This window comes from Geosmithia morbida (assembly GCF_012550715.1).
Source record: "Geosmithia morbida isolate 1262 chromosome Unknown scaffold_2, whole genome shotgun sequence".
NCBI lineage: Eukaryota > Fungi > Ascomycota > Sordariomycetes > Hypocreales > Bionectriaceae > Geosmithia > Geosmithia morbida.
Window position 1 is genome coordinate 1,121,271 of NW_023336189.1, and position 11,649 is coordinate 1,132,919.

General features: G+C 49.5%; 1 protein-coding gene across 1 annotated transcript; it reads right to left on the bottom strand.

Annotated features, from left to right (window-relative positions):
* Window positions 1–202: 202 nt before the first annotated feature.
* Window positions 203–374, bottom strand: GMORB2_3986 (uncharacterized protein; the record flags this gene model as incomplete). The annotated part of the gene is made up of 2 exons (XM_035465962.1): window positions 203–219; window positions 266–374. 2 exons carry the CDS (start codon window positions 372–374, stop codon window positions 203–205), a joined length of 126 nt encoding a protein of 41 aa, XP_035323799.1.
* Window positions 375–11,649: the final 11,275 nt, after the last annotated feature.

Below are 11,649 nucleotides of genomic sequence, written 5' to 3' on the forward strand. Positions count from 1 at the left end.
GGGGGGGGGGGGGATTAATCAGCGAAAAGAAGAAGAAAATTAAAAAAGAAGACAAGAAAGAAGGTGCACGTGGTTGACGCCGCTTACTGGATCCATTGTTTGAAGCGAAACCACCTTGGTTCTCTTCATCAACGTCGGCAACTGCCTTGGCCATACCGTAGGGCAGAGTGGCACCAGGGAAAACATGGCCTATCCCGGCAAGTCAGTCGTCATAATAAGCTAATTACAGAGATGAGTTTCCGGGTTGGAAGAAGTCGATGCTCACCTCCATTAACGCTCCCGACAAGAGGGTCAACGTGCTTCAGGATGTCGTCGTCGGCTGCATTGGCCGTCAGAGCCCACAGGGCCGAGGAGGCCAGCAGGGGGAGCTTCATCGTTTGTGTGGATAGCACGAAAGGAACCGGTCAGGTGGATAAAGAAGAGTCAGCTCGGGCAGTGCCGTAAGAGTTCAGATCCAAGTCCTGATTCCGGTGCAAGTTTCCAATGTCAGCAGATCCAGGAGCTAATGCGATGGCTATACACACACATGTCTCACACCATTGACTCTTCCAGCACTCATATATATACCCGTACCGGCAAGCCTCAGCTGCCAACGACGCAAGCCTTGGTAGACATCATGCTCAGTGTCCCCTCATGACCTCTTCGAGTCCTTCCACAACCCCCCCCGGGTCGTTGGATCGTCATTGGCGGGTAAATGGGGAATTGCGACGTCAGTCCGACGGGCCAAGCCCAACGCCATGTCTATTCAAAGTTATCCGGGTACGTATGAGTAAGGAACCAGGCTCGGGAGGTTACATTGGATTTGCGGTCGGAGGAGTAACCAAGGCAAGCGGGATGTCGATCACGCGGACGGCTAAGTGGTGTGGATCATACAGAAGGTGGATGGCGTGTGTGTGTGTGTGTGTGTGTGTGTGTGTGTGTTCTTTGTTCCCCTCCGATTTCTTGCACAAGGAAGTCGTCCATTGACCTCGGCCGAAATATTGAAGAGGGCTCTCATAGTTATTGCCGGCAGGGATGCTTAGTTCATTGAAGGATCCCTCCCTCCCCACCCCGTCACCAACAAGGAAACTCGATATGCGACCGTGCGGGGGAGCTTCAGGCCGTTTGCCGGACTACGTAGGTACGAGAAGTGCTTGATGGAGATGTCTTGAAGTCGGAGAGGAATTAGACCTACCTACTCTATCGCCCATGTCGAATCCCTAGACGTGCATGGATGGATCGTCAAGGTGGGGGAGGACCTGTTCCCCTCCCCCTTCTCCCGACACGTGCTCTCTTCCTCGTTGGAAGAACGCATGACTGGAAGAAGGTTGCCACCGTTCCACATCTTTTTCCATCGACAATCTTTCTTTCCGTGGAACTAGGATGAGGAAGAGCAACATATCATACGACGTATTGATGGAGCGCTCTGGTATGTAGACATATATCTACTCTCGTACTCGTGGATGACTGACTCTGCGTGCAGCATCTTGAACGACGGACAGAGGATGGATGGGATCTGCAACAACGGATGGATGCGATGGTACGCAATGTAGCCGTAATTCACACCGTGTGCCTACCATGTCGACTGCCTCGCTTCTCCATCGGCCGAACCTCGTGGGCGTATTTGACCATCTCTACGGAGTATCAGCTCTTGCACGGTTCCCCGCTCGGCGGTTCTGGGGGAAGGCACCTTCTGAGGATGCAAGAGAATGTATGGAAGGATGACGAGCGGGGGATGGAGGAGAGAGAAGGGAGAGGTCGAGATAAGTATAATGCGAATTGTGCCGTTTTTTTGATTGATGATAGAGTACGGCACGATGTAATCAGATTGATGTGTTCGTTGTCGGTCGAAGATGCTGTTATATTGATAGCTCTAGTTAGAATGTTTAGATTCTTCTTATTTGTTGACGTACAGTAGTAAGTGGCCCCCCCCCCCCTGTGTTCCCTGCCATACAAACATACGTAAGGCTCAAGGTGGCCCGTGCACCTTTCAGTCCCCTGCATCTTCTCGTGTCCAAGCCTTCTCACACTCTCCAACCCACGCGTGCTTCTCCTAAGAATACGCGACGACCAACATCGACACACGCCCATCAGAACGGTCTCCTTTATTCGTCAGCGATCCAACCCAATCCCAAATTTGGCTATCCGGTACGTCGAAATACACGAAGCATCACCGCCCTCCTCTTCTCTCCGTTCCTCCCACATATCCACTAGCTGCGGGGGCCGGGGGCGGAGGGGGAGAGAGAGCTTCGCATGACCCCTCCCCTTTTTTCCCCTTCTTCTGCTCAGGCTAACATATCGACGGTTTGCGCGCGCGTCCTAGACCGATAGGGGTATCCACACGACGACAAACTCGTCTTCTGCTATATCTCTTCGAACATCTTCAACCCCTTACATATATAAGAAAGACCCCGACATTTTTCCCCAGCCATGGCCGACGTCAAGAACGAGAGCCCTGCTCCGCGGGAGAAGCTTGAGGGTGAGCAAAGCAGACACATGACATGTCGACGTTATGCAAGTATGTTACTGACCGGGAATCTATTCGGCGTGTTGCAGCTCAGATCAAGTCTGCAGACATGGTATGTCGAGGAAGAAAGGAAATGCGGACGGACAGAGCGTCCCTCGAAAGGTACCCGCGTACTGACATTTATATGAAACCCCCCCCCCCCCCTTTCCATCCTTAGACCGACGACATGCAACAGGAGACCATTGAAGTCGGTAGGTTTTATTTTCTTGTCCTTGTGCATATGGTGTGTTACCTATACAGTTACTGATAGAATGACGACGAAATCAGCCCAGGAGGCCATGGCCAAGTACACCATTGAGAAAGACATCGCCCAACACATCAAGCGCACAGTCAGTTCTCCCAGCGAATGACGCAGAATCTCGCAACCCATACTAACGGCTTCTCCGGGGGGAAAGTTTGACGAGCGTAAGGGCCCGACCTGGCACTGCATAGTCGGCCGCAATTTCGGCAGCTTCGTAACACACGGTAAGGTTTTTCTCTTCCCACGTGGCGGCTAACAGCCTGCCGATGTGGCATGGCATGAAAGTGCTGCTTGTTTCCGTTGCTGATGTTGTTTCGATCTACATCATGTGTGCAGAAACGAAACACTTCATCTACTTTTACCTCGGCCACTGCGCCATCCTCCTCTTCAAGACGCAATAAAAAAACGACAGCTCTCTCTCTCTCTCTCTCTCTCTCTCTCTCTCCAAGAGTCACCCCCCGATATCAATACCCGACCTAGACGTCCCTAGACGTCAAGAAGAATGCGAAAGAATTTAGGATGAATGTCAAGAATGAGGAACAAAGAAGAAATGAGAACAAGCCCTGTAGTGGATAGGGCAACAACTCTATACCAAGGTGGAAGGAAATGGGGAAGGGGGGGAGGATATGCGTTGCCGCAGGCTTGAGATTGTCTTTCGGTCTTTCTGCGTCTGCGGCTTCACGTCTGAGTGCCTTGCTTATTTTACTTCTGAAAGAATAGCATTGTCTATACCGGAATGATTCCATCAGCTAAATGTCACGCGGATGTCTCATGTGATGAATGCGATGGGCGTGCAAAAGGTTCACCACAGCGCAGCAGGAACACCACCCGAAAGGTCAGATATAGATATCCTACCCTACACCTTGTCAGACAAGTGAGCGTGGGAGAGGGAAAAAGAAGAGGACTCGAAATCGTCAGATACTAGCAGGTAGTACGAGTCTCTAATAAGAGGCACGATATCAAGTCACGCCGACGACTAGACCGAGAAAGAGAAACGCCACCTACTCCGCCTTGATACATATATCAGTAGTACTAAAGTATGCAGAGTATGTAACAATCGGACCGCCACAAACTGCCCGCGTACGGGTTAGTCGTCGTCATTCTCCTCAACCGGGAGAGTATAGGCTTCGATATCCCAAACTTTTCTTTTGAGATATGTCAAAGGTAGAAACTAAAGGAAGATGTAAAAAGAAAAAAGGGAAAAAAGAGAAAAAGGGGGGGAGAAAAAGAAAAAAAAAAAAAAGAGAGAGAGAGAGAGAGTTGTCATGACTGTATATATGAAAGATGCCAGAGACGGGGGAAAAAAAGCAAAAAAAAATAAAATGGCAGGTGGCAAAAACACGTCTACAATGTAATAAGTACGCCCGATAATAGAATCTAGATGGGTATGAGAGGAGGGGGGGAACTTGCAGCCCACTTTCTCCTCGGTCCGGAGGAAGTCATTACTTGCTGCCCAAATGGCCAAAAAACTGGCTGGCGATGGCGGGGTGGATATGGCCGAGACTGCCCACACGTTGCTTTTTTTTACTTGTCCGATGGTTACTCTTGCTAGTTACTTGCAGTGGCAGAGTTGCCATAAGTTGATCAATTGGCATATCACTATTACTTGGAAACAAGTGTGGAAGGGGGGGGAGGGGGGTTTAATGGTAATACTGATATATAATATACAATGTTATATATATATATGGCGCATGACTGTCAACCCCAATGTACGGTAACGAGTACGAGTACGCCGGAGAGAGAGAGGGAGAGAGAAGGTAAAAAAGAAGGTCCAACAAGTCACAAAGTGCCTCGACATCCGGCGGGTCTATCCGTGGTGGTAAAGCCGACTTCGAGCTTCCCGAATCGATACTAATAAAGAATCCGAGGTCTATATCACTACCTACTAGAATAAACGTTGCCAACATCATCCGTACTCGATCAGCTGAACAATGATCTAGAGGGGGGGGGGGAGGAAAGAAGAAGACTATCGCTACTGTCCGTTTCCGTGACCTTTCTCTTCTCCTTTTTCTTTTCTCCTTTTTTCCTCCTCTTCATCATTCTTGTCTTATCCTCTTCTATACGCGAGGTGATGATAGCTGTCAACCGTTATCTCACCCCACCGTTGGGTCGTACGAGTGAGTATATGACTAATATGTAGCCTGTACACGTTGAAAGAATTCTTTTTTTTTTAATGATAAAATAAATAAAAGGACACCCTACTGGTAATTACTTGTAGCGTTGATCTTTCAGACAACGATTATGACGACACAAACGGTGGTGAATGGGTCTGCGTGAAATGTCGGAAGGGGCGGGTGAAAACGCAAGGAGATATCCGACAAGTACAAGTGTATGAAATCAGAAGATGAATAATACACAATAACAGGAAAAAGGTAGTCAGTCATTCTTCTTCCTCAACAGCGGGGAGTAGTCTGACATTCATCCAGGTTAGTCAGGTTCCTACTGGAGTTTGTAAGAAAGAAACCCACGCACCCACCCACACCCCCCCCCCCCCCAAAAAAAATGGGATAATAACACTCCTCCAAAGGATTCGCGTGGCGCAACGCCATCTCCGTACATGAGAATGATCCTACGGTATTCCAGACATGCCGAGCTCTCTTGAATAGTAGATAAGGCCTCGATTCGGATGAAAATACTGCAAAGTGCCGAAAGCGAGGATGAGAGGGTAGCAATTGGAGGAAAATACCATCTTGTATCTTGTCACCTCGTGATAACTCGCGAGTCGTAATGAGCACTCTCACTCTCCTCCGTGCATGCGAAGCAGGCACGCAAGGATAGGAAATGGTCCATGGCTTATTCTTAGTAATACGACTAATGTGGAATACATGTATACAATACAGATTGCAGATTACATGTGTGCGAGCATGTACGAGTACGCTAGACGGTGGCTAGCAGATTATTGGCAGCAGGAGAGGAGTGAGGAGAGAGGGGGTTTACAATCATGATGGTCGTACGGATTACAGATCAGTACCTGTAGCGTGCTCGGTGTAAGTATCATTGATTAGAGTTGCTCGTTTTGGGTGATTTCAGCTAATGATTGAACTTTGCCGGGGGGGGGGGGGGTCATTTGTCTCGAGGAAACGATCATGTAGCAATACTCGTATGGTTGGTCGTACTCGTATGGTTGTACTCGTATGCTGTACATGTATCTGCAGACGATATTCTCCCTAACCCGACCTTGACCTTGCCACTGCTGATGGAGGAGAGGCCAGCTGCACCTCTTCAGGGACACAGATGGAATATCACGGCATGCATCGCTACCAGGGTGTCTCGGTATGATTGTAGTAGTGATGGTAAAACGTAAGACGTGATACAGAAACGCCAACATCTCGGGTAACGATGAGAGAGAAGAAAAGAAGGGGAAGAAAATGATTGTCGTCAGCACCGTCAGAGGTCACTCACCATTACAAGACAATACGAGTACACACATATATTGATACTCGGTTTAAATTTAACCCATATTACGCTCCGTGCGGCCAATAACCACGCCAACCTCCCCATTCACAACCAAGAATTCTATACCCAGACGGGAATCGCGTGGTGTCGAAGTGTACATGTAATGTGTCTTGCTTCTTCTTCTTCTTTTTCATTTTTTTCATTTTGAATTTTTTTGAACCCTCCCCCCCCCCCTCGCCCGACAGTTGCGGGGGAGAGAGAAGGAGCCATATTCCTACGAGTAATAGGGTACCCTGTACTTGGTCAAGTTCAAGGTTGGCAGCAGCTGACAGACTTGTGTGCGTGGTGGTGCGTGCGTGTGGTGGCATGCAGCCCCTCGCTTCCTCTGACGGCAATGTTCCTGGACGATCGACCCATGACATGACATGCAGAGAAGAAAGAAGGGAAGGAAGAAAAAGAAAGAAAGGAAGAAAAAAAATAAAAGAGAGCGGGAGGGAGAAGAGTAAACGAGGTCAAGGGGTGTTGGGGGGGGGGGGGGGGGGGGGCCGAGGGGGGGGTGTTCCAAGCCACCTCTTCCACGAATAGACAGGTATCAAGTAGAAAGGGTATTATTGTTGGCTGCTCCTAGCCTTGTAATCTTGCCCTTTGATAGGATAGGACTTCCCAGGTCGTCACGAGTGGGAGGCAGGGCAGCAGCCGTAGTGGCAGTCGCAGGATCTACTGCGTGCAGTATGCATTCCATCCTCATCCTCTCTCCTTCCTCTCCTTCCTCTCCTTCCTCTTCTTCCTCTTGGGGGGGAAGGGGAGGAGGGGGATTCTTTCCTCTCTTTCCTTCTTCCCTTCCCTCCCCACCCCGCCTTCTTTTTTCCTCCTTCTCTCCCCCACCTTTTCTTTCTCTACTTTTCTTTCTTCCCTTTCTTGCTGTCAATCACGACATCATGAGTACCGTTAGAACTAAAGGGCCTCTAATGATGGGGGAAGGGAGGGGCCGACGAGGCTGATTTCCAGGGGGGGGGGGGAGCTGGAGGTAGAGCGCCTTACTACGTACGTGTACATGTACATACGGGTATACGAGTACGAGTACATATATATATTATTATTGCTATTTTGGGTACTCGTAACTCTGTACAGATTACATCGGACCCCAGCCATCCTCAAGGAACGGAAGAAAAGGAAAAGGAAAAAAAATAAAACAAAGAAAAAAATAAAGAAAGAAAGGGTCCTGACGTTCGGTATCACGGCCTGCAGGTAATAGTAGGTATTACGGTCAATATCACAGGTAGATGAGCCCATTTCCGGGACGAGCGTCAACATCCAAGGGATAGAGGAGGCATGAGTACCAAAAAGAAGAAAGAAAAAAGGAAAAAGAAAAGAAGAGAAGGAACCAATTCGATCGACCTCTCCTGGCCATCCTGAATGGGTAATAAAGCGCGGGCCAGAGTAACGTGGTCTCCCTTTTTATAGTCTCTGTTACATGTCCGGTCGCATTGCATGCCAAGGGTGTGGCGAGTGGAGTCGTCACTACAGGTTATACCGTATACCCATATATGTAGACTCCTAGAGTCGGAGTAGTTAGCACTAGAGTCATCTGGTCCTCTTACTGTCCGTGCAGTTCGCAGTTCGTGATTGATGAATGGGAGAGGAGTGCGAGGATGAGGGAGAGCACTGGCCCATCTCAGTCACCCTAGAGGAACAGGGTCGATCTTGGCTGAATAGGACATCTCGTGATGACTGATGATGGGTATGGATATATGCCTCCCCGGCCATGCCTCCAACATATAAAGGTCGCATCTGAAGCGCCTACTGTGGCGGCTATACGGAGTAGTTTCAAAACTTTTTTTTTTTTGGGGGGGGGGGGTGTGTGTGTGTGTGTAGGTGTGGTGGAACAGGATGGAGGAAAGAAAAAGAAAAAGAAAAAGAAAAGAAAACAACCACACCAGACCAAAACCAAACCGAGAATCGGCGAGAAAGAGAGTCTCGCCTTTTTTTCTCTCTTTCTCTTTTTCTTGCTTGTTTGTTTCGGAATGGAATCTTTGTACCTGTGTGATGCGATAACAATGTACGACGCATGAAAAGATTCGCCAGGTACGGTTGAATAACTCCCGACAGTATCACTACGAGTGCGACGAGTACAGCGAGTACATATACTCTGTACCCTCTCCGTCCCCGTCCCCGTCCCCATACTCGCGCTCCTTGCCATTCACTGATTGGATTGAGTGAGACGATGGCAAAAATGAGCTACGGAGTAGTAATTTCGGTAGCAACAGTTGTGTAGTACTAATAATAATACACAACTTTGGAGCATTGATACTCTGTGAATACCCTATCTGGAGAGAGAGGGAGAAGAAGACGAAGACGAAGAAGCATCGTACTGGGCCAATCTGAACTCCACTCCACTTCAACACCCCCCCCCCCCAAACTCTACAAGTATGAAATAGCCTGACAGGTATAGGATGAGGTTTCCAGAAAGAAGAAGAAGAAGAAGAAGAAGAGCAAGGGGCAGCTGGATGTCATCATGTCATCCATCAATGACCATAATATGAGAAGAGACATCTTTTCGCTTTTCCTCTTCTTCCCTTTTTTTTTTTTTTTTTTTTGTCTGAGATGGGGCCCGGGGGTCAGGTGTGTGCGTGCACGGGACTCCTTCAATATAGGGAATTGGAATTAGTAGTATATTATCATCTCCTCTGTCTCTGTACGGAGTAAGGAGTACGAGGAGTACGAGGAGTATGGTCGTATGTAGGTCGGCCGAATGTACAGATCTACTCCGTACCCGTAGTACTCGTGGTAGTATCACTACTAGTAATATAGCAAGTAGCAAGCAGTAGTATTATGGAGTCCGGTATTGCTCCTGCTGTCAGCTGGCATACAGAAAAGTCATACCAAGTAACGATATCTACATATGCTCGTGCGAGTATTACCGATCAACATAGCACAGCACACGGAGAGCAGCTGTTGACTGGCATTGTCGTCTTCGTGATCTGTCCCTGGGCCGAGCGGCAACGCATAAACTGTACCAGAGTGCATTGATTGCTTCTTGTTCTTTACATTGACCGTTTCGTTTTTCTGCTCGTGTCGTGTACCTGTGTCACGTACTCGTGTCATGTGATAATACTCCTCCGTAGCATCGAGAAAGGAGTCGAGTCCGGTATTCAGCAGTCTGTACATGGGAAGTGGTCGACCGTACAGATCACAGATGTATATGTATCGCCATTACCCGCTCACGGACATTGAAGAGGCACGCACGTATCAGCTTGACGAGTAACGATAGATGCCCCGTACAGATACGCACGCAACTTCCACCCTGTCGCTACTCGCACCTGTGACGGCCACAACACAGTTCGCCCTGATGTGGCGGTTACTAATTCGACCCGCAGCCTGCCAACGCGACGTAAATCCCCACGGGCTGCACGCTCCCGCCTGCGTCCCACCGCAGGTATGTAATACTCGTGCCACTCGCTATATATCGCTGCTCGGACTAGTTGTGATGTGTACTCCGTACGGAGCACTACGGGGAGGGGTATTCTCATTACCAGCTCAATCTATCAGGTACCCCATCACGAGACATGCAATCTCTCCTCTCTCTCTCTCTCTCTTCCTTTTTCGGTGCTGCCGTTATCGAGACAAGTGTTGGGGAGGAGAGAGAGAGAGAGTCCTCGAGAGGGGGGGGGGGGGGGGGGGGGGGGGGAGGAGGGGGGGGGGGGGGGGGGGGGGGGGGGGAGGATGCGTTGCCGAACAGCTTTCATCCCTGGGCGGTGTATGCTCGTATGCTCGTACGTACAAAAAGACAGAAGCCCATCATCAGCATCGTAAACCAGACATCCGACACGCAGCACAGTACCCACCGTGTCGAATGGAGCAAGCCGTGGGAAAGGAAGAGGGGAGGGGGGAGGAACTCTTCTCTATCGTGCCAGCGGCGGCGGCGGCGGCGTCGGCGGTAGTGTTGGTGGTGGTGGTGGTGGTGACGTCGCTGCAACCCAACCCGCGCGCGCTAGCAGCTCCTCTGGCATTCTACCAACTCTTACCGAAGTAATATTGACAAAGTATCCAGTCCCGTGTATGGGAGCGGAAGTGGAGGGATGATGATCGGGTGAGGGAGCATTGTATTAGCTGTGAGTCTCTGTACTGGCAACAATAGTCATAATAGCCATAATAGTACGGAGTAGTCATAATAGTATGAGAATATAATGAGAATATATACTTCCCCTCTCCCCCCCCCCCCCCAAAAAAAAAGCATATTTACGACGTATTATTGTAATAACACTCCCGTGGTAATAGTACACAATGATGATAGACATGGCTGCGGTAAATTGTAATCTCTACCATGACTCTCTGTCGACGACCAACTGCATCCGCGCGCGTGTGCTCGAGCACCTTCAGGTCGTACGGCCATGTCAGCAACTGCCGTCTCCGTTCCGATGAGGAGAGGAGAAGAAGGGGACCATCGGGGTCTCACTCCTTGCGGAGGAGAGCAGTAGGAGCCGGAGGACGATAGTGCTGAAGACTTGGAGGGAGAAGAGGGTTAGGACTGATGGTCGGGCAGGCGGTGCATCTGGACCGAGTATGGGAGAGATGCGATGATGTATCATCAATGTACGAGTACGTACTCGTATGCTACTTGCAGATAGCATTGCAGTATTACCGCACAGCGTACGGAGTATTATTATTAGTTGCACGGTACTCCGTAGTGTTATGAGTAATAAATAATAAATAACAACTCGTAACAAGTTGTTTGGAGCATTAATAAACCGCACGAAACTGTGTGTGCCTGGCTTGACACTTCTGCCAAACCCCCCCCGGTCCGGTCCAGTTCAATGTTCTTTGCCTTCCTTTCCTCTTCTTCCCACCACTTCTTGTCACCCACTTCACACTTTCGGTGGAATGTGTGTGTGTTCTAGTTTACCAGTAGAAACAATTGGATTTATATCCGTCATAGTATACGGTCACCCCCCAGATACACACACACACACACGTCCCGATCGTGATAGTCATCGCCACATACACTTGTTTTCATATCCCTCTGGTACTCGTAGACGTAGAGATAGAGATTAAGAAAAAAACAAAAAAACCGGACAGCAGCAAGTGAGGCCGAGCTGACAGAAAAGACGTGGGAGAGAGGGAGAGAAATGGTCACGCCCAAAGAGATGCGGCATCAGGGTGCGGGACCCATAGACCATCTCACAGGAAGCTGCCCCACTAAATGCCACCCCACCCCCCCCTTTCACATCTGCCCATGCCCAGCTGTACCAGGCGGCGACCAGGTAGATTGACTGTGTGTGTGTGTGTGTCAATGTGTGGGTGGTCTCGCTCGCAGCTGCGTGTGTGGCTTGTATCATCGACATGTACGACTTACTGAACCCTCTCGAGTGATACAGAGGACGACCGTCTACGAGCACACAACCTTGGAAAAAGTTTTTCCGATTCTCGACGCTTCTGATGGAAGAGGTTGACATGGCCGGACGGTAAGTATCACCACAGGTGATGATGAATGGTGCTGATATGATGC